The 23,142-nt window shown below is 44.0% G+C and overlaps 3 protein-coding genes and 2 long non-coding RNA genes across 20 annotated transcripts in view; 2 read left to right on the top strand and 3 right to left on the bottom strand.

Annotated features, from left to right (window-relative positions):
- The window catches only part of LOC310826057 (uncharacterized protein), a gene marked incomplete at its 3' end in the record, with an annotated part of 50,918 nt that extends 46,215 nt beyond the window's left edge, over positions 1 to 4,703 (bottom strand). Inside the window, exon 1 of one of the 2 annotated variants that reach the window (XM_083700549.1) lies at positions 4,622 to 4,703. The remainder of the gene's footprint in view (positions 1 to 4,621) is intronic. The other variant, XM_083700548.1, reaches the window with a different exon arrangement.
- Positions 1 to 23,142, bottom strand: part of LOC310826021 (uncharacterized protein) — a 156,844-nt gene that overhangs the window by 98,968 nt on the left and 34,734 nt on the right. The window contains exon 1 of one of the 3 annotated variants that reach the window (XR_014555600.1): positions 5,724 to 5,926. The exons of 1 other annotated variant lie outside the window; for it this stretch is intronic. The gene's annotated coding sequence lies outside the window, so the exon portion shown is untranslated. Of the gene's footprint in view, positions 1 to 5,723; positions 5,927 to 23,142 lie in introns of those variants that run through there. One more of the 3 variants, XM_083700446.1, reaches the window with a different exon arrangement.
- The window catches only part of LOC310825960 (uncharacterized protein), a 62,441-nt gene continuing 50,377 nt past the window's right edge, over positions 11,079 to 23,142 (bottom strand). For 12 of the 13 annotated variants that reach the window (XM_083700245.1, XM_083700249.1, XM_083700243.1 and 9 more), the window contains 2 exons: positions 21,941 to 22,079; positions 11,079 to 17,400 (listed from right to left, as the gene is read on the bottom strand). In XM_083700245.1, the coding sequence (XP_083556371.1) occupies positions 14,959 to 17,277 (2,319 nt within the window). In that variant the 5' untranslated portion in view covers positions 17,278 to 17,400; positions 21,941 to 22,079 and the 3' untranslated portion in view covers positions 11,079 to 14,958. The remainder of the gene's footprint in view (positions 17,401 to 21,940; positions 22,080 to 23,142) is intronic. The other variant, XM_083700241.1, reaches the window with a different exon arrangement.
- The window catches only part of LOC310826286, a 46,179-nt gene continuing 37,335 nt past the window's right edge, over positions 14,299 to 23,142 (top strand). The window contains exon 1 of the long non-coding RNA XR_014555678.1: positions 14,299 to 14,419. This is a non-coding gene — a long non-coding RNA (uncharacterized lncRNA). The remainder of the gene's footprint in view (positions 14,420 to 23,142) is intronic.
- Positions 16,158 to 20,838, top strand: LOC310826299. Its single transcript, XR_014555711.1, has 2 exons — positions 16,158 to 17,706; positions 17,791 to 20,838. It is a non-coding gene; the product is annotated as an uncharacterized lncRNA (long non-coding RNA).

Genomic DNA, 23,142 nt, shown 5'->3' with positions numbered 1-23,142 from the left:
GTCAAGCTGGCGAAAATTTATCATTTGCCCAACAATAAATGCTGGAAATGTCATGAGGCTGAAGGTACCTTCTTCCACCTTTGGTGGACCTGCCCAAAGATTAAGGCCTATTGGGAAATGATTTATAATGAAATTAAGAAGGTACTTAAGTGCACTTTTCACAAGAAACCAGAGGCTTTTCTCTTGGGCATGGTCGATCAATTGGTGTCAAGGAGGGACAAGACCTTTTTTATGTACGCCACTACAGCAGCAAGGATCCTTCTAGCAAAGTATTGGAAGACGCAAGAACTACCCACACTGGAAGAATGGCAGACGAAAGTGATTGACTTTATGGGACTGGCAGAAATGACTGGCAGAATCCGTGACCAAGAGAAGGAGACGGTGGAGGAAGATTGGAAGAAATTTAAAGTATATCTTAAGGACTGCTATAAAATTGAGGAGTGCTAAAATGTCAAGGGGAAGGAAGATGCAGAATTACAGCTGAAACTATTTTATGATTTAAGGTGGAATTGAGAAAGATAAGTTTTAATTTAATTGGCAAAAAGGATTGCTGAAAAATTGTAAAATAAGGATGCAAAAAGGGTGAGGTACTGGGAAGTCCGAGAAAGGAGGGTTAAGAAAACGAGGTTAAGAAAAGATATTGTGTATATCTGTTTGATCTTATTGACGGTTATATGATGTTGCTGTTTTATTTTAAAAATTGGAAAACTAATAAAAATTATTATAAAAAAAAAGAAAAAAGAAAAAGCAATGTCATCAAATGATAGTAATGCAGCAGCAACCTTTCATAATTCTCACTCGTTGTTAATAAAGCAGCATGATCTTGGAATGCAGCCTTTTCTTTTTTTTAATAATATTTATTGAACATTTTCAAATATAACAGAAAAAAGAAAAGAAATAAAACATCCATTTTATAACCTTATTTTCATTAGCATCTTGCCAGGACTTCCCCACCCCACCCCCTCTTGTATTCCAATTCCTTCAAATAGATTCAGCAAGTTCTTACCCCAAGTTTTAAACTTAGTATAGCTAACCCAATGTTAAGAATGTTTTTCCATCCCCTAAAATCGACCCCGCTCCCTTCCACGAGTTCCCCTCTTAAATATGCAGAACAGATTAAAATAAAAGAAAATAGAACAAAGAATGAAGTATAATTTAACACCCTTTGGATTCCAAATTTCCCTCCCCCCTTTCCCGGTTGCGTTCCCCAATGTCCATCAATGCCTGTTGTCATCCTGGAGATCCCACATCTAGGCCGAAATCCTTCACTAGTCCACTTTGTCGTCTTTTTAATAGTCTTTGCCGTCTTTTTGATCATCTTTAGTTTCAAGCATCCAATCTTGGAAAAGCTCTATCTCAAAAAGGTCCATTTTTTCCATCCAGATCTCTGTATTTAAGAGTAAGAACTCCAATTTTGTTTCTTTAGACCTTTCAAATCTGAATGTCCCAAATGTTCCCACTTCCAGCTTTGTCCAATTCTTGTTGTTCATGTTGTTCTTATTATTCTCTCTCCTCACTTTCCTCTAGTTTCTTTTCCTGCTCTCCTGCAAAAATGTTCCAATTCCAAAAGCTTCTAAATCCCCTACAGAGGCTTTGTTATTCAGGAACAAAACTTTACGTCAAGTCCCTTCCATTCTTCAATAGATAAATCTATTGTCTCCTTTAGTGTAGAGACCTCTGTAGACAAAATAGTGTTCCATTTCTGCAGTTTCCCAGGAGATAAAAAGTCCAATTCAAATTCCATGCCAGCAATACTTGTAGTGTCCCACAGCCCCTCTAGAGGGATTATAGTAACTCAGTTTCCTTCCAGATCGCACCCAACAGTCAAAGTAACTTGTTATTCCTTGTTTTAAACAATTTATATCTAATTTGTAACAAATGTAACCGGCAAAGTCCTCATAACAAAGTTCTCTTTTTATTCTTCAGCTTTGACAGCTCCTTTGACAGCTGTCAAAGCCTCTGTTTCTCCTCTCCCGGCGCTCTCGCGGATTGCTCCCGGTTCCCGGGGGGGGGGTTGCATTTTAGCTCACGTTCTACTTTTCTCCTCCAGCCCAGTCTTATAATTTTCCATCGTGAAATTAGTGACTTTATCAAAATAAGGTAGCACTCGATCTTAGTTGTTAAATCCTTTGCTTTAAATCCTCTACGACAGGGGGGAGACGGACTTCCTTTTTGCACCTCCCCCGCTCGGTCCGAATTTAAAATTTTTCCCCTTTTTAAGTCCAGTTTCCAATTACTCACGGGTTGTTCTTTTTAATCCGAATTTTCAATGGAAGAAGTCAGCGCTCTCCGCCAAATGGCATGCGGCTTCGCTCGGTAGGGGAAGTGGAGGACTCATAGCACCACACACCCCCCGGCACCCGCTCCGTAGCCTTCAAAAAGGCTCCTTCGCGGGTCGGGGGCGCAAACGGCGCCCGCCGAGTCACCATGCCCATGGGTTTCAGCGCCCATGGTTTTTGAGGGTCCCCGCGACACCGACGCGGTAGAACCCAGCCCCTGCCGAGCAGGCTCCCTCCGGAGCTCGGAGGGAGTCCACCATTCGGCGATGGCGCCAACCCGGAAGTCCGGAATGCAGCCTTTTCAAATCAATTGTTTCCTCACAGGAAAAGCAGCTGCTCTCTGTCCATGAAAAGGCCCTCTCTTTCTCTGGTGCATCGTTCCTTTGGTCATTCTCCATCCTCTGCACCATGAAGACACTGAGATCCAGCGCCAAGGGCCTTCTGGCAGTTCCCTCATTGTGAGAAGTGAGGTTACAGGGAACCAGACAGAGGGCCTTCTTGGTTGTGGCGTCCACCCTGTGGAACACCCTCCCTTCAGATGTGAAGGAAATAAGAGCTATCTTATCTTTAAAAGACATCTGAAGGCAGCCCTGTTCAGGGAAGTTTTTAATATTTAACGCTGTACTGTTTTAAACATTTGATTGGGAGCTGCCCAGAGTGGCTGGGGAAACTCAGCCAGATGGGCGGGGTATAAATAATAAATTATTATGATTATATTATTATAATCCTCCATCCAGCCCTGTTTCCACCTCTAGATCTTCATGAGTCACCTTCACAGTCCCAATTCCCTCAGGAGGTCCAAGTGGACCATTTTGGGAGACCCAGGTCTCAGTCTTTTCCAGGGCCTGTGGTCTGGGTCAGTCAGAGAAGTAGTGAGAAGGCTTGGTGCTTGGGGTCAGCTGAATGGGTGCTCAGGGAAGCTCCTGTTCTTGGAGATGGACCTCCATCCACATGCCTCACATTGCATGGAGAGAGCAGGAGAAGCAGAAGGAAAGCAGCTGGCAAATGGGAAACACTCCACCCCGATGGTTCTTTATAATGATGATGTGCTGCCTGATCTGGAGCCCCTCTTCTGACACAGGACTACCCTAATCTGGCACTGACAAAGCTGGATATTCAAGGCAAAGGGATAACTGTGCTTAATGAAAAGTTCAACCTTGTAACACTGTCCTAAAGGATCTTCACTCGCTCTCCCTGCATTTCGGAGCACAATTCAAACTGTTTGTGCTGATCTTTAAATTGTCATGGTTGCATCTTTCAGGCAAGAAAAGTATTGATCTGACATACAGAGATCATTCCTAGTCTATTGGTTCAAGAAGGTTCTGGTGGTTTTACTCTGTGTGATTCAAAGTTGGTGTTTTCTCCAGCTGGAACATTTTACCTGATCAGGGAGTTTCCTTTCTGCTGAGAGCAGGTGGTGGAAGAAGTTGTAATGAGATTATGCTGAACCTTCCTTGTTTTTGGGAACCAGAGGAAGCTGGTTTAAACTGGGGTGGAGCCAGGCTTGGTATCCAGTCCCAAGGTTACTCTGGCCCTGAATTGTTTATAAATTACAGTCTTGAAAGGCGCCTGGGCCCACTTCCTATTCTGCTATTCTCTACTCTGCTTGTGTCTTTCTTACCTGAGTGCTGTTTTGCTATGCTATGTTAGGGTTTTACTGTAAATTCAGTTTTTGGATTGTCATGCTTCTTTGCCTTCTGTACTAAATTTATCTGCTGAATGGATTTTTTGCTGCCTCTGAGTGTTTTTTTCTACTCTGCTAACTATATGTCAGTCTTGGAGATCATTATGGAGGAGCAAGATCTGCGACCTAAAGCCCTCAACCGCCTTGGCCCTGTAGACCTGAAGGAGCGTCTCCACCCCCATCCTTCACTCTGAACACTGAGGTCCTCCTCTGAGGTCCTCCTGCTGGTCCCCTCTCTGTGATAAGTGAGGGTACAGGGAAGCAGGCAGAGGGCCTTCTCGGTGGTGGCGCCCGCCCTATGGAACGCCCTCCCTTCAGAGGTCAAGGAAATGAACAACTATCTGACATTTAGAAGACAGCTGAAGGCAGCCCTGTGTCAGGAGGTTTATAACGTTTGATGTTTTCCTGTCTTTTATATGTGCTGTAACCTGCCCAGAGTGGCTGCGGAAACCCAACCAGGTGGGCAGGGTATAAATACTACAATCATTCTTATCATATTGTGATTTTTTGTAGTTATTTTGGAATTTGTACTGCAATATTAGCTCAAGAAATGTTATGGGTGGACAAAATCACAGGGTTGCCGTAAACAATAATCCCACCCACAAACTCTCATTCACACACAGTCTGTAAATTTTTTTTGGGAGGGGGGGTCACACACCTCACCTGTGCTAATACTGGCAGTCTTTGGCCTGCACAGGCACACCCGGTGTGTAGAGCCTCCAGCCCCAGGCACTGTCTATCCTGAAAATGGGTCCTTTGACTGGGAAGATTCATGCAGTTGCTGTCATCGGATGATGAAGGATTGTATCTCAGCTTGTCAGTCACTCCGCCTACAAAGAATAAGAGGAACAGAAATGCTTTTGAGGTACAACTTCCATATCAAGCCTGAGAGCCATTCCATGGACTCTGCACCCCTGTTTCTGATGACAGGTGTACATTATCCTCATCCTCAAGAAAGGACAATTAAAGATGGAAGCCTGAGAGAGACGAAAAGGCTTCTGGCTGCTTCCTGGGTGGGATTGTGGAAACCAAGAGCCGCTTCTGAGAAGGCCTCCCCCCTCCTCTCTTCCTCTTCCTCTTTCCTCTCCTCTCCAGGGGACCAATGGCTGGACTGGGCAGAAGCGCTGTGTCTGGACAGGGCAGGGGCTTATGGGGTGGGAAGAGGATGGAGGTTGCAGGAAGGAAGAGGTGGGGGGACTGGACCCCCACTTTCCAGGGATCCCTCTGTGGTCGCCTTGAAGGGGGGCCGATTCCTGGGCGGGAGAGAGAAGCCAAGGCGGCCCCTCCGGAGAGTCCCCAAGGAAGCCACGATGGAGACGTCCCCCCCAAGGACTGGTCTCCCCCCCCTATTCTGAGTTTGCTTGCCCCCTCCTCCTCCCGCCCTTGCCCCCCTCCCATCCCGGAGTCTCCCCTGCACCCAGACGCCCCCTTGGCCCGGCTCACCCCTCGCCCTGCGCCCCCCATCTCTCCGTCCCTAATGCCCCCCAAGATGAGCCGGGGAGGGACAGGGGGGTCTCTATCCCGGCGCCTCCCGCATCCCTTAACCCTTTCCTGGCCCGCTTCTCCGCGCCCCAGGGATGCCTGCGCGGGGGAAAGGGGGCCAGGGAGTCCTCGTGGGTGGGCGCCCCACCTCCGCCCCTGCGAGGAAAGTCCCCTTGGCAGCACGCATGCAGGGATCCCGGCCCCACGGAGGGCGCTTGGGGGAGCTGGAGGGGGTCTCTGGGTCCTTTTCTCCAGCCCCCCCCCCGTGACCCCTTTACCTCTTTGTCCTCGCTCCCGATCCTCCCTTCCTTTCCTGCAACATCCACGGGGGGGGGGGGATTTACCTGCCGCCCCTCCTCCCCTTGGAGAACGCGCCCCCCCTAGAGCTACGGCGCAGAGAAGAAATCCGGAGTGGAAGCTCCACTTCCGGGAGAAGAAGGGAGGTTGGGGGGGGGGCTCACACCCCCATTGCCGGAGCAGAAGCCGGATTGGAGGAGGAGGAAGGAGGGGTGGGACGTATGGGGGCGGGATCTGGGGTTGTGGGGGGGCGGGGTGAGAGGAGGAGGTCCGGGAGGGGAGGGAAAGGATTGAGGGGGCGAGAAGAAGGTTTTCCCCCTCCCCTCTTCCTTCTGGATCAGGAGAGCGGGAGAGGGGCTGATCCCGGAGATCCAGCTGCAACGTTGGGTCTCCCCCCCACAATTGCAAGGTCCTCCCCACCCCACGAGCCTAGATCCCTCCGTGTTTTAGGTCTTGGTGCTGTTCAAACCAGGAATGGAGGGGGGCAGCTAAACGACTCCCCCCCCAATCCCCCGCTCCCCACCCCAGCCTCTGACTCAGGCCAGGACAAGGACCCTGGACACAGGCACCGTCCAGGCACAACATCCAAGCGGATTCCAAAATCTGAGGGCTCCCTTGGACAAAAAACAAGGAGACCAGCCAGGAAGAGCAGAGCAAAAGAGCAGCCAGTAGGTCTTTACTGAAGACTGTCGCCACAGGACTCCCACCTGCCCCCAGGTGGAACAAGATGGAAGCCCCCAACAAAAGAAGACCCCAACTTTTATTAGCTGCTAATCCCCCATGCTACACCCCAAGACTGCATCATGACTACATCATTGACCCATCACACAGAGGAGGGGTTCAGGGAGAAGAAGAAGAAGAGTTTGGATTTGATATCCCGCTTTATCACTACCCGAAGGAGTCTCAAAGCGGCTCACATTCTCCTTTCCCTTCCTCCCTCACAACAAACACTCTGTGGGGTGAGTGGGGCTGAGAGACCTCAGAGACGTGGGACTTCTCTGAAGGAGGAGGAGTTGTGGTGGTAACCTGAGGGTCTTCTCACCTGTCCGGTTCCTCCTTTCCCCTCCCCATGCTTACATTCCTGAAGACAAAGGGGGGAGTTCACTGTTTCCTGTCCCCAGAGGGAAGGGCTGGTCACTGTCCTGTGTTTCAGTCCCTACTGAATCCACTTCCATTTGCAGGTCCTTTGTGAGTCTAGGACCATCAAGGTTGGCATGCCAACTGGGTAGGGCTCACTGCAGACATGTTGGCTGCCTTGTGTCAAGTCTCCCCCCTTTGATAGTCCTTCACTCATGGTGTAAAATAAAAGTTGAACAGTGCAGATCCAATGTACGGCTGATTTTGTATGAATTTATAACAGAAGTGTCATGTATGTCCTGTGTGAGTGTGCGTGTGTGTGTGTTGTTTGTACAAACTGAATGATTGGGCGGGGGGGGGGGGTTTCCTGCAACACATGAATCCCAATCCCAAAGAAGGGCAGTGCCAAAGAATGCTCTGCCTGTGGGAATGTTCAGGGATGCAGGAGAGTATATATTATCTGATTATATCCTTATCCAACTTGTGTTAACAAGTTTCCAATAACAGCAGAGTAAAACATTCCCCTTTATTTTAAGTTTGCAACGGCAGCGTTTGCTCAGGCTCGCTTAAGCCTCTCTAATAACTATTCTGGTAATTTCCCCTTATTCCCTCATAAAAGAGAAGAAACGACACAGTCTTTTACAAAAGTATAAAAAGAGTTTACTCACATTCTGTTCACAATCAGATCCCAGAAGGCAGACTTCGGCTTAATGAAGTAATATACATTTGGAGTCTATCTTATAATAAGACAGTCCCTGTCTCCTCTCTTGGCTGGGAGCCAAGAGGGCATCTTTAGCTTAGTAGATGTTGCTTCTTCGAAGGAAGAGAGGCAAGAGAGAGATGGCTGCCCCTGCCCCGTACTTTTGTCATTACCTGCACAGGTGAGGCCACACCCACCTCTAGTCACATGCAGAGGAAGTCTGTCCCAGCCCAGAGGGAAACAGGAAGTTTACCTGCTGGCTGGACAAACATCCCTCCCCATGTGCAAACATGTGCACTCTAGGAATGTTGTAATTGACTGCTCTTGTGTTTCACATCCCACACCACCTACCACACAATTGCGCTCATTTCACACGCTAGCAAGGTTATGCTTAAAATGCTACAAGGCAGGCTTAAGGAGTATGTGGACCGAGAACTTCCAGAAGTGCAAGCTGGATTTCGAAGGGACAAAGGAAGCAGAGACCAAATTGGAAACATGCGCTGGATTATGGGGAAAGCTAGAAAACATTTACTTCTGCTTCATTGACTATACAAAATCATAGAATCATAGAATCATAGAGTTGGAAGAGACCACAAGGGCCATCGAGTCCAACCCCCTCCTTTGACTGTGTCGACCACAGCAACCTATGGTGAGTTCTTAAAGAAATGGGAGTGCCTGATCACCTCATCTGTCTCCTGAGAAATCTCCATGTTGGACAAGAAGCTACAGTTAGAACTGGATATGGAACAACAAAATTGGGAAAGGAGGACGGTATATTGTCTCCCTGCTTATTTAAAGTAAATGCAGAATTCATCATGTGAAAGGCTGGACTGGATGAATCATGTAATAAAAAAATTAAGGTCTTATATATATAATAAATGCTCATAAATGTACCAAGCAAACCCATACATAGATATGTCGACCACATGTCTGGAGCAGCTCAGGAAGACCGTCCTGAAACCATTTTGACTCCCAAACTGACCAAATGTTTACTCTGCAAGGAGGGAGCAGGTAGGGAACCTTCCCATTGTCTCAGGAATTGGGAAATCACCATCTCAAAGGAATGGCCAGACTACCAGGAAAGGGAATCAGATAAGGCATTATCAGATAACCTGGCAGACAAGAAAAGCAACATTCACATTTCTGTTGTAGACCACCTTTTTTGTGATGTAGGTATGATGTTTGTGGGGGGTGGTCTGGGGTTATACCCCTTCTGTGATGTATGTATGATGTATGGAGGGGTGGTCTGGAGCTCCAGGGCAGGGAATTTAAAATGTCTATATAAAGGCAGGCACACCTTTGTTCTGGGTCCTCCTCCTTTTCTGCGTGTGAGGGGAGCACCCTGTTGCAACAGATCAATAAAGATCAGGCTTACAAGCTGCTTTGCTTCTCAATAGTCTCTGGTTGCCTCTGTTGTTTTTTCCTACCGATGGAGAACCTACAAGGGACTCTATAAAGGGCTCTTGTGTCCCCCATAAGGGAAGAAGGGCAGCTTTTGTTTACAACAGATGGCACCCCAGATGGGACCTCCGGTTGGCCGGATTCTGGGGGCAAGGAAGCACTGGTGATCCAGTGCGCACCAGGCCATTTGCCAGGAGGAGCCACCAGTCCTCTAGTGACCCCAGGGTCTGGAATGAACTGGAGTTCCAGCGGGGCTAACCAGAGGAAGCAACGCTTGATCAGGCCGGCCACAAATTGATTTATTTTTTGAAATAATTATTATTGATTTAAATTACACACATATACAAAGAATTTGGAATCTCATATTGCAAAAAAGAAAATTAAGAAAAAATTAAGAAAAAAGGAAAGAAGAAAATACAGAAAAACAAAGAAGAAAAAGGAGATTTATGTGCATAAAAAAATTAATCTTCCTAATTAAATAAAAAAGACTTCTGACAAAACGAGTCTTCCAATCATTCTCATTGTACTGTTTATACTGCCATTGTGTTTCCAACACAGTTTTATATTCTTTAATATTGTTCCGGTCTACTCCACAAACAGTATTTGTTGTGTTTACAAGTATCACTCAAGTTCTGCTAATATGGTGTGGTTGGTACAATATGTTCTTTTATAATCCTTAAATATTCTCCCTTCTCCAAATATTTTCTGGTTCAATACTCCTCTAACTCTTCCCGTCAGTTTTGCTAGTTGTAAATATTCTGACATGTGTATATGGCTTCTCTTGGTGATGTCCACAAGGGTATTTTTGGCTCAAGTAGTCCTTTATATTTATTCCAGATTTTATATCACGATTTTCTTATCACATGGCTCAAAAATCCCCTGTGGACCTTCACTTTTTCGTACATTAAAGAAGCGTGCCATCCAGACCGATTCTCATGGCCTTCCAAGTCTAATAGGTCCATATCTTTTAGTGTAATCCAGTCTTTTATCCAAACCAATCCTGCCGCCGCATGATATAATTCCAAATCTGGCAATGCAAAACCTCCTCTCTCCTTTTGATCTGTTAATAACTGGTGTTTAATTCTCGGTTTCTTTCCACTCCTTATAAATCTAGACATTTCCCTTTTCCACTCCTTAAAACAATTCATTTCTCCTAAAATGGGCCTTGTTTGGAATAAGAAAATCATTTTGGGGAGGATATTCATTTTCACATCTGAGACTCTTCCCCAGAGTGAGAGATGGAGTTTGGTCCAGGTTTCCATATTTTTTAAAAAAATTTCTTTCCATACTTTACTATAATTATCCTCATATGCATTTATACTTTTATTTGAAATCCAGATTCCTAAGTATTTATCCTTATATTTAGTTTCCAGACCTGTTTTTTCTTGACGTTCTCCCCCCCCCCCACCTTCCATTGTGAGGTTTTTTTGTCAGTAATTTAGTTTTTTGGTAGTTTATTTTCAGCCCCAGGCCAGCCATAAATTAATCTAGCAAAAGACCTCGGGGTGGCCAAGAGCAGCGCATGCGGACGCGAGTCCAGGAATGGAGAAGATTGTGGGCGGGATTCTCTGAAACACCCAGCAACCCAGATTCTCATCCTTGGCTGTCTCTTTTGCTTACGGTCTTCACTCCCAGCCTTCCTGGCAAGAGGTAGCTGGGAGGGGGAGGGGAGAACGGGAGAATTGGGGTTCTGCAATTAGAGGGGCAATTAACTGGAAGGGGAGAACGCCAATCAAAGCTCTCATTCCCTGTCGGGGAACCTGAGATCTGAAACTTTTCCTTTTTCCCAAGGAAGACGCCCCAAGGCTGGTCCAAGTGGCCACTTTGGATAGCGAGGGACTTGGGCTCGGTTTCCAATTCCTCTTTTTCTCGTAAATGCAGCTGCACCGGCAGCACCAGGATCCGGGAGGAAGTGACTGGTGCGCGTCAGAGCACAAGGGCATTTACAGCTCCTTTCCGTTCTCTCTGGAGCAGCCGGATTTGGCACTGGGCTGCCAGGCGTCCAATGGAAAAGGACTCTTTTCCCTACCATGTAAGAGGCAGAAAAGGGTGCTGGGAGCCCATGGTAAATAAAGGGAGGGAGAAGGACTTTGTAGAGACCTTCGTAGAGAAGACGAACGGCTGTCAGGTAAGGAAAGACCTGGGAAAAGGCTAGCGGGTTTTGGCTTTGGTTGAAAAATGGGATCCCCACATTCTAAGAGTTATAACTCCCAGACTCAAAGGCATGTGCTGGTCGCAGCAGGAGAGGGAATCTCCCTGGATACTTCAGCAGCCGGCCTCCTCTGGGTCTCCTGGCCCCCTCCTCTCCTCCCTCTGTTTTTTTAAAAATAATATTTATTACTTTTCCAACAATTTAAACACTAAAAAGACAATACAATACAATACATTAAACTAACAAAACAAAACAAAAACAATAAAATAAATCAAACAATTTCATTATCTTTCATTCACTTATTCCCATGACTTCCTCACACCTCCCTTTTTGCATTCCACTTCTGTTAATTATTTCAGCAATTCCTTTCCATCTTCCTCTGGTTTCTATCCTAGAATTATCTTAACTCATTCTAACCTTATTTTTTCCTTTAATACTCTATTAATCTATTTATACTTAATTCCTTATAACGTTTCTACTAAAGCCATATAACTTCATTACAACATTTTTCTAACATTCATTAATTTTACAGTATTTCTGTAAATAGTCTTTAAACTTTTTCCAATCTTCTTCCACCAACTCTTCTCCCTGATCTCAGATTCTGCCAGTCATTTCCGCCAGTTCCATATAGTCCATCAAATTCATCTGCCATTCTTCCCGGGTGGGTAAATCTTGTGTTTTCCAATATTTTGCGATGAGTATCCTTGCTGCTGTTGTTGCATACATAAAGAAAGTTCTATCCTTCTTTGGCACCAATTGGCCGACCATGCCCAGGAGAAAAGCCTCTGGTTTCTTCAGAAAGGTATATTTAAATACCTTTTTCATTTCGTTATAAATCATCTCCCAGAATGTCTTAATCCTTGGGCATGTCCACCAAAAGTGAAAGAATGTACCTTCAGTCTCGTTACATTTCCAACATTGTCGGGCAAATGGTATATTTTTGCAAGCTTGACTGGTGTCATGCACCACCTGTATATCATTTTCATAATATTCTCTCTTAGGGCATTACATGCCGTAAATTTCATACCTGTGGTCCATAACTGTTCCCAATCGGCCATCATTATGTTATGTCCAACATCTTGTGCCCATTTAATCATAGCTGATTTCACCGTTTCATCCTGAGTGTTCCATTTCAACAGCAAGTTATACATTCTTGACAAATTCTTAATTTTTGAATCTAACAATTCTGTTTCCAATTTTGATTTTTCCACCTGGAAACCAACTTTTTTGTCCAAATTGTATGCCTCCATTATTTGATAATAATGGAGCCAATCTCGCACTTTATTTTTCAATTTTTCAAAGCTCTGCAATTTTATTCTGTCTCCATCTTGATCCAGAATTTCCCAATATTTCGGCCATTTGGCCTCCATATTGAGTTTTTTCTGTGCCTTCGCTTCCATTGGTGACAACCATCTTGGGGTTTTCTTTTCTAACAAATCTTTATATCTTATCCAAACATTAAACAATGCTTTTCTAACAATATGATTTTTAAACGCTTTATGTACTTTTACCTTATCGTACCACAAATATGCATGCCAACCAAATGCATTATTGAAACCTTCTAGATCCAACACGTCAGTGTTTTCAAGAAGCAGCCATTCTCTCAGCCAGCAAAAAGCCGCTGATTCATAATAAAGTTTGAAGTCTGGCAGGGCAAATCCACCTCTTTCTTTAGCATCAGTTAATATCTTAAATTTTATTGGAGGCTTCTTGCCCTGCCAAACAAATCTGGAAATATCTTTCTGCCACTTCTTGAAACAATCCATCTTATCCAAAATTTGTAATGTTTGAAACAAAAACAACATCCTTGGCAGCACATTCATTTTTATCACAGCAATTCGGCCTAACAATGATAACTTCAAATTTGTCCATATTTCTAAATCCTTTTTCACTTCAATCCAACATTTTTCATAATTATCCTTAAATAGATTCACATTTTTGGCAGTCATGTTAACCCCTAAATATTTCATGTTCCTAACCAGTGTTAGTCCTACAATCCAAAGTTAGTTTCAGTTTTCTGTTCCTATTTACTCCTTTTTAGAAACAGCCGGAGACTGTAGAAACAATGTATTTTTCTTACTTAGCTAGCTGTCAGTGAACGTTCTAAAGGCTGTCAATGGACATTCCAAAAGACATCAGTCCTACTAGCAGCCCGTTTCCAGGGTCAGAGCAGCAGTATTCTAACTCTCTTCGCTCTCTCCTGCAGGCATACTCAGTCCACAACTCCCCCCCTCTTCTCCTGCCCCCAAGGGGGGGTTAAATGTTCTTTACCATTGAAAGTTTAGTCTTTTACAAAAGGCTTTCCAAGGCTTCAGCTTGCAGCCTCATTGCTTCAGTCTATTTACAAAAGGGGAAGGCAGACTTCCTGTATTGAACCTCCCCACTTCGATACCAAATTATACGTTTAAAAATCCAATTCTCCCGTTTCAGCTCTACTCACGGGTAATTACTTTAGAATCAAATTGTCCACAGGAAAAAGTCAGTGCTCTCCGGCAACAGCTATGCAGCTTCGCTCCGTGGAAAAAGCAGTCGATTCGAAGCACCACGCCACTCACCCCACGTTGCTCCGGACCCCCGAAACCGGATTCCCCGCGAGTAGGGGAGGCGCAAAGGGTGCCTGCCGAATCCCACGTTCACAGGCTTCTCCCGCCTGTGAGTTTTAGCGGGTCTCCGCCTTCGCTGTGACGGCCAGACCCAAATTCCCACGGGGCAAATTCCTCCCGATCAGAGGAATTCCGCCATTACCGATGGCGCCAACCCGGAAGTCCCCCTCCTCTCCTCCCTCTGAGCCTGAACTGCTCTCTGCCCCAGACTCTTCCCGCTCACTAAACCCTGTTTCCTCCTCAGCTTGCAACATCTCCCCTTCCAGTCTGCTCCCCTTGCTCCCTCTTTCTGCTCATCCCACCACCAGTCGCTGGGCTCTGAGCCTTCTTCCCTTGTGGGTCCCCCAGCTGGTGCCTCCCCCCACTCACCAGCCAGTCCATGACAACAACAGCAGCCACAGCATTGTGATCCTCTGGTAGGAAAACTCCCAAGTAGAATGAGTGAATAAAAACTTCTGGGACTATGGAAAAATATTCTCTTTCCCAAACCCTAAAATAAGCAGGGGCTCCGGGGGTGCCCCATGGGCTTCATGAGTGAAGATGGGTCCCCCAGGAGACTTCCCTGGTCCCTGCAGCCCCCCTTCCCCCTCTTGAAATTAGGCTGGGGGGGAAATCTCCCATTCAATTTCATTATTTCAAGTTTTCTTCATGACCCGCAGGAGGCAGCGATGAAGTTCTGGTGAAGAAGCAGTGCTTGGAGATCATGCGGTGGGAGAATGACAAAGTTTGGAGCAAAAACCAAAGGTACTTTCACTCCATACATCTAAATGGGTTCTCCCATGTGAGAGTCCCTAGATGTTCCTTAAATAAAGGTAAAGGGACCCCTGAGCATTAGGTCCAGTCGCGGACGACTCTGGGGTTGTGGCGAACATCTTGCTCTATTGGCCGAGGGAGCCGGCCTACAGCTTCCGGGTCATGTGGCCAGCATGACTAAGCCGCTTCTGGCGAGCCAGAGCAGCGCACGGAAACACTGTTTACCTTCCCGCCGGAGCGGTACCTATTTATCTACTTGCACTTTGACATGCTTTCGAACTGCTAGGTTGGCAGGAGCAGGGACCAAGCAACGGGAGCTTCTCCTCTCTGAGTTCTGCTTCTCCTCGCTGAGTTTGTTGATGGTTTGAAGGGCTGTTCTTCCTGACCATGAGTATGTTGATTTTGAACTTCCACTAAGAGTGAACCTCTATCTACTTTCCTGATATTTATATGGTTTGTCTTTTGTGTGAGTTTGTTGACATAAATCAAAGGTTCCACTCTGACTGAAGCTCCTTCCACAGTCCATGCATTTACATGGTTTCTCCCATGTGTGTCTGCTGATGTTTTCTAAGATTTCCATTCTGACTGAAGTCCATGCCACACTCCATACATTTAAATGGTTTCTCCCCTGTGTGAGTCCGTTGATGATTTCTAAGGTTTCCACTATCACTAAAGCTCTTTCCACACTCGATACATTTATATGGTTTCTCCCCTGTGTGAGTCCGTTGATGTGTTCTAAGGTGTCCACACTGACTGAAGCTCTTTCCACACTCCATACATGTATATGGTTTCTCCCCTGTGTGAGTCCGTTGATGTGTTCTAAGATATCCTCTGTTCCTAAAGCTCTTTCCACACTCGATACATTTATATGGTTTCTCCCCTGTGTGAGTCCGTTGATGTAGTCTAAGGCTTCCACTATCACTAAAGCTCTTTCCACACTCGATACATTTATATGGTTTCTCCCCTGTGTGAGTCCGTTGATGATACCTAAGGCTTCCACTATCACTAAAGCTCTTTCCACACTCGATACATTTATATGGTTTCTCCCCTGTGTGAGTACGTTGATGTGTTCTAAGATGTCCACGCTGACTGAAGCTCTTTCCACACTCCATACATTCATATGGTTTCTCCCCTGTGTGAGTCCGTTGATGATACCTAAGGCTTCCACTAACACTAAAGCTCTTTCCACACTCGATACATGTATATGGTTTCTCCCCTGTGTGAGTCCGTTGATGTGTTCTAAGGGTTGCATTGTTACTAAAGCTCTTTCCACACTCGATACATTTAAATGGTTTCTCCCCTGTGTGAGTCCGTTGATGTATTCTAAGGGTTGCATTGTTACTAAAGCTCTTTCCACACACAATACATGTATATGGTTTCTCCCCTGTGTGAGTCTGTTGATGTGTTCTAAGATATCCTCTGTTCCTAAAGCTCTTTCCACACTCGATACATTTATATGGTTTCTCCCCTGTGTGAGTCCGTTGATGTTGTCTAAGGCTTCCATTATCACTAAAGCTCTTTCCACACTCAATACATTTAAATGGTTTCTCCCCTGTGTGAGTCCATTGATGGTTTCTAAGGTCTCCACTCTGATTGAAGCTCTTTCCACACTCCATGCATTTAAATGGTTTCTCCCCTGTGTGAGTCCGTTGATGGTTTCTAAGGTCTCCACTCTGATTGAAGCTCTTTCCACACACAATACATGTATATGGTTTCTCCCCTGTGTGAGTCCGTTGATGTGTTCTAAGATATCCTCTGTTCCTAAAGCTCTTTCCACACTCGATACATTTATATGGTTTCTCCCCTGTGTGAGTCCATTGATGTAGTCTAAGGCTTCCACTATCACTAAAGCTCTTTCCACACTCGATACATTTAAATGGTTTCTCCCCTGTGTGAGTCCGTTGATGATACCTAAGGCTTCCACTATCACTAAAGCTCTTTCCACACTCGATACATTTATATGGTTTCTCCCCTGTGTGAGTCCGTTGATGTGTTCTAAGGTGTCCACGCTGACTGAAGCTCTTTCCACACTCCATACATTCATATGGTTTCTCCCCTGTGTGAGTCCGTTGATGATTTTTAAGGTTTCTACTATCACTAAAGCTCTTTCCACACTCAATACATTTAAATGGTTTCTCCCCTGTGTGAGTCCGTTGATGTATTCTAAGGGTTGCATTGTTACTAAAGCTCTTTCCACACTCGATACATTTAAATGGTTTCTCCCCTGTGTGAGTCCGTTTATGATACCTAAGGCTTCCACTAACACTAAAGCTCTTTCCACACTCGATACATTTAAATGGTTTCTCCCCTGTGTGAGTCCGTTGATGTGTTCTAAGGGTTGCATTGTTACTAAAGCTCTTTCCACACTCGATACATTTAAATGGTTTCTCCCCTGTGTGAGTCCGTTTATGATACCTAAGGCTTCCACTAACACTAAAGCTCTTTCCACACTCAATACATTTAAATGGTTTCTCCCCTGTGTGAGTCCGTTGATGATACCTAAGGCTTCCACTAACACTAAAGCTCTTTCCACACTCAATACATTTATATGGTTTCTCCCCTGTGTGAGTCCATTGATGTGTTCTAAGTTTTCCATTTTCACTAAAGCTCTTTCCACACTCCATGCATTTAAATGGTTTCTCCCCGGTGTGAGTCCGTTTGTGCACTTTAAGGTTTCCACTGTGACTGAAGTTCTTCCCACACTCCCTGCACTTATAACGCTTTCTCTCTGTGTGAGTCTGCTGGTATGTTCTAAGTTTTGCATTGAAAGAGAAGCTCTTTCCGCACTCCATACCTTTAAATGGGTTCTTTCCTTTTTGTGTTCGTTGATGTAAACTATGTGTGCTCATTCAGTGAAGCATATTCCACATTTCACACATTTTAATGGCTATTCCTAATGAAACGAACGGTGCCCTGTCCCCTGCAATTCTGTCTTCTCCATCACCTTTTTCAGAGTGGGCAGAAAGGAAATCCTGTTTGGGTTTTAGGAAAGAGAACACAGAAAAAAAGGACACATCAACCTCCATTAGCACCTTCTCTTATATCAACATCTCCTACATTCTCCCATGTCCTACCCATGTTCCCAATTTTTAGGAAATGAAAATGGTATGATGTCAAATGGTAGTAATGCATCAGGAACCTTTCATAATCCTCAATCATCTTTAATAACACAGAATGATCTTAGAATACCGTTGTCCTCTGAGACTGCCTGCCTTTCTTTTTCTTCTTCTCTTTTTAAAAAAACTTTTATTTTGCTTTAAATAGGTACATGTAAACAGGTACTTAGAAATATCGACAACCAAAATTACAAAGGAAAATTCCTTAATAGTAATGAAATGCTTTAAATAGGTACATGTAAACAGGTACTTAGAAATATCGACAACCAAAATTACAAAGGAAAATTCCTTAATAGTAATGAAAAAAAATGAAAAAGTCTACAAAAAATATTGAGGTACATGACACAGAACATAAGCAACTATGGGAAAGATAAAAGAAAAAAGAAAAAGAGAAAGAGAAAAAGAAAAAGAAAAATGAGCCAAAGCAGGAAAGCTCATCTATTGTACACTTCCGTCAAGCTCAAAACAGATCATTATTCTTATCAATTCCTCTAACTGCATTCCAAAGGAATCCCCCATCTTGGTATCAGGGAGCATTTCTCTATGCGGTATCATTCTAAACATAGCCAGGTCTTTCTTGTTGAGCCCTTGTCCCCTACATAATTATTTAAATATTCCCATTCTTCTTTCACCATTTTTTAAGGTTTATCTCTTATTGCATCTGTCAGCTTTGCGAGCTCCAAGTACTCACACAATTTGACTACCCATTCCTCTTTAGTGGGTATATTTTTATCTTTCCAGTGTTTTGCCACTACAACCCTTGCTGCTGACGTTGCGTACATAAATAGCCTAGTTTTGTTTTTGGGAATATTATCTGAAACCATTCCTAGTAAAAATTATATGGAGAGACGACCAATGAGTGACGCAAGCAAAAATCAAGTTAGCAGAATTTTTCGAGATAAATGGCAAACAAAATGCAGACATAAATGTAGTTTAGTAAAGCGTACATGAGGGGTCTTGGAATACAACAAATGGCTAAGCTGAAGAAGATAAAAGACAATAATATCCAATACCTAAATAACCAGATAAGAATTAATGAAAAAGAGTTGATCAAAAATCCAAAAAGTCATGAAATATTACAAAAAATAAAGATATTGCAATCCCATATCTCTAGTATATTAAATAAGGAAGTAGAAAATAAAATTAAATGGGGAAAACATAGGTATTTTGAGTCCGCCAATAAGCCCGGTAAGTTGTTAGCATGGATGATAAAGGAAAAGCAAACAAAAAAAGTTATAAATAAAATTTTGGACCAAGGAGAGGAAACAACATACCCAGTAAAAATAAAAATAAAATTCTTAAACTTTTATAAAGATTTATATAAACAGGAACATTTAGAGGTCAATAAAATGGAAGAGTATTTACAACAAAATAAATTACCAAGAATTGAAAAAGAAGAAGTTGAGGCCCTAAACTCCAATATAGAAATAGATGAAATGGCACAAGTATTAAAAAAATATGAAGAGTGGCAAATCACCAGGTCTTGACGGAATCACATTAATGTACTATGAGAACCTGGAAGAAGTAATCCTCCCTATATTACAAAGAATAATGAATAATATACTGGGAGGGAAAGATATACCACAATCATGGAAAGAAGCACTCATCACTCTAATCCCAAAACAGGGAGTGGAGTTGACACACATGAAAAATTATAGACCAATCTCCCTGTTGAATACAGACTATAAAATCTATGCTGGGGTGATGGCTAATAGATTAAAAAAGACTCTAAACAAAATAATCAGCAGAGACCAGGTGGGCTTCTTACCAGATAGACATATAAAAGACAATACAAGAATAATAATTGACCTGTTGGAATATGTGGAAATGAAACCAAGTAAAAAGATGGCCATGTTATTGGTTGATGCAGAAAAAGCTTTTGATAGAGTATCATGGAATTTCCTATTGGAAACTTTCAAAGGTCTGGAGAAAATAATTAATGGAATTAGGGCGATATATGATAACCAAAAAGCAAAATTGCTAATAAATAACGAGATCACCAAAGAGTTCAGCATTGAAAGGGGGCCAAGACAGGGGTGCCCTCTCTCCCCACTTCTTTAAATTGCCACCTCGGAACCACTTTTAATAGCAAGAAGAAAGGATAAAAATATAAAAGGAATTAACCTAGGAACTCGATACTACAAAATTAAAGCCTTTGCCGATGATGTAATCATAACCACTGAAAATCCAGTGGAAAGTATCCAAAAAACGCGTGCACAACTGGAAGAATTTGGGAAAGTCTCTGGGTTCAAACTGAATAAAGGTAAATCCAAATTATTAACAGAAAATTTACGTACGTTGGAACAAGAGGAACTGGAAAATACAACAGGTTTAAAGGTAGCCAATAAGGTAAATTATTTGGGGGTTTGGATCACCAATAAGAATATAAACTTATATAAGGACAATTATGAGAAGAAGTGGAAGGAAATAAAAAAAGAATTAGAGACTTGGGGGAAATTGAATTTATCCCTGTGGGGGAGAATATCCACAGTTAAAATGATGGTATTGCCAAAGATGATTTTTATGTTCCAAACAATACCTATAATTAGAGGCGTAAAGTGTTTTAAGGATTGGCAGAAAGACCTTGCCAAGTTTATTTGGCAAGGGGAAAAACCACGCATAAAATTTAAGCTACTAACAGAGTTGAAGGGAAAAGGAGGCTTTGCGGTCCCTGACCTTAAAGTGTACTTTGAGGCAGTGTGTTGGACATGGATTAAGGACTGGATATTAATTAAAAACACGGAAGTCCTAGATCTGGACGGATGGGATATTGTGTACGTGTGGCATGGCTACATAGGCTATGACAAGGTTAAATCCCGCAAAGGATTTTTAAATCACATTGTGAGAAGGGCATTATATGAAGTATGGGAGAGGAGTAAAAAAATCAGTAGTAACCAAAACACCATGGTGGCTGTCACCAATGGAATCTATGTCAGTTCACAGGATGAATATGAACAGCGATTGGCTAACATATAAGGATTTAGTAGAGGAAACAAGTAGTGATCCGAAAATAAAGGGCCTAAGCGAATTGAAACAGAAGGGAATAACCTGGCTGGAGTATTATCAATTAAAAGCCGCCCTTGAAAAGGATAAAAGAACCAAAAGATTTGACAAAAAAATATCCTATCTGGAGAAGGATATTTTATATAATAATCAAAAGACACTTTCTAAAATGTACAAACTACTTTTGAATTGGCAAAGAAAGGAGGAAGATATCAAAGAAATTACAGTAAAATGGGAGAGGGACCTGGGACATACGATCAAACCCAATATTTGGAACGAATTATGGACTAACGGCATGTTTCCTTATAAGGGAACATCTTATGAAAATGTACTATAGGTGGTACCTGACCCCTGTAAAACTTGCAAAAATAAATAAATCAAATAATAACAAGTGCTGGCGATGTAAGGAACAGATAGGAACATACTACCATATGTGGTGGCCCTTTCTAGAGATACAAAGATTTTGGAACATGATTTATGAAGAGATAAAGAGATTGATAACATTTAGCAAGAATTTTTACTCTAAGACTGCCTTTCAAATCAGGTGGTTGCCCCCGTTTCCACCTCTAGATCTTCATGAATCACCTGCACAGTCCCACTGACCTCAGGAGGTCCATGTGGACCATTATGTGAGACCCAGGTCTACATCCTTTCCAGGGACTGTGGTCTGGGTCAGTCAGAGAACTAGTGGCAAGGCTTGGTGCTTGGGGTCAGCTGAATGGGTGCTCAGGGAAGCTCCTGTTCTTGGAGATGGACCTCTGTCTACATGCCTCACATTGCATGGAGAGAGCAGGAGAAGCAGAAGGAAAGCAGCTGGCAAATGGGAATCCCAATGGTTCTTTATAATGATGATGTGCTGCCTGAACTCGAGCCCATCTTCTGACTATCCTAAAGTGACACTGAAAAGCAGGACATAACTGTACTTAATCGTAGATAGCTGTGTTGGTCTGACACAGCTGAAGTAAAAAAGAATAGTCCAGTAGCACCTTAGGGACCAACTAAGTTTGTTCTAGGTATAAGCTTTCGTGTGCATGCACACTTCCTCATATAGTGAAGGGTAGTAGGAGATGGTAGTAAGAGTACCTTCTGAGAAAAACCCCACCCCACCCTCCCACGATATACAAGGGTTTGGTGACATCTGTTTCAGTGTATCTGATAAAGTGTGCATGCACACAAAAGCCTATACTCAGGACAATCTTAGTTGGTCTCTAAGGTGCTACTGGACTATTTTTTTATTTTTATTTTTCAACTGTGTCAGACCAATACGGTTACCTAACTGAATCGAGATGTCACGGGGTGTTGGGGAGCAGTAGTTCCTTTGGTGGGGGACATGTCCTGCACCTTCTGGGGTCATTTTTCCACCCTTGGTCCCCACCCTGCACTCAGCTCTCACCTGTGGCTTCCAGAAGCTGTCAGTATGCAACAGGGGTTCAAGCAACGGCTTCAACCGGCCGGCTAAACCGGGTGAGGAAAGCTGATGGGTCTCAAATCCTTGGGGGGCTGGGGAATTCTGCTGCACCTGAAGTCAAGCCCTGGTGGATGGAGAGGAGGAGAACAACCGTGAATCCCACAGTCCAGAAGGCAGATTCTGCCCGTGCGGAAGAGGAACGTGAAGGGCAGAGGGGGCACGTCCACCTGGAGGCTTGTTATCTAGTCCCAGGGTTACTCTGACATTGAATTATATATGAATTACAGTATTGAAATGCGCCTGCTCCCACTTCCTATTCTGATATTACTCTACTCTGCTTGTCTGTTTCTTACTTGAGTGCTGTTTTGGTTTGCTAAGTCAGGGTTTTACTGTGAGTTACATTTTTGCTATTTTTTTGCATCCTGTTATGCTTATCTGTCTTCAGTAATAAATTTCTCAGCTGAATTAATTCTTTGCTGCCTCTGAGTGTTTTCTCCTACTCTGCTAACTATACATCGATCATTATGGAGGAGCAAGATCTGCTACCTAAAGCCCTCATCAGCCTTGGCCCTGTGGACCTGAAGGAGCATCTTCACCCCCCCTCACTCATTCCATGCAGGGAGGTCCGCCTCCGAGGGTCTTCTGCTGGTTCCCTTGCTGTTAGAAGTGAAGTTCCAGGGAACCAGGCAGAGGGCCTCCTGCCCCATGGAATGCCCTCCCTTCCGAGGGCAAGGAAACAGGCAACCATCTGACATTTAGAAGACAGGTGGGTGTCGTTGTGGGTTAAACCATAGAGCCTAGGGCTTGCCGATCAGGAGGTCGGCGGTTCGAATCCCCGCGATGGGGTGAGATCCCGTTGCTCGGTCCCTGCTCCTGCCAACCTAGCAGTTTGAAAGCACATCAAAGAGCAAGTAGATAAATAGGTACTGCTCCGGCGGGAAGGTAAACGGTGTTTCCGTGCACTGCTCTGGTTCTCCAGAAGCGGCTTAGTCATGCTGGCCACATGACCCGGAAGCTGTACGCCGGCTCCCTCGGCCAGTAAAGCGAGATGAGTGCCGCAACCCCAGAGTCGGCCACGACTGGACCTAATGGTCAGGGGTCCCTTTACCTTTACCTATATGTACTGTAAGCTGCCCAGAGCAGCTGGGGGAAGATACTAATACTAGAACTTCTACAGTTGAACCTCG

This window comes from Podarcis gaigeae (assembly GCF_964106915.1).
Source record: "Podarcis gaigeae genome assembly, chromosome: 10".
Taxonomy (NCBI): domain Eukaryota; kingdom Metazoa; phylum Chordata; class Lepidosauria; order Squamata; family Lacertidae; genus Podarcis; species Podarcis gaigeae.
The sequence above is the reverse complement of the archived record's forward strand: the minus strand, read 5'-3'. Positions and strand labels throughout refer to the sequence as shown.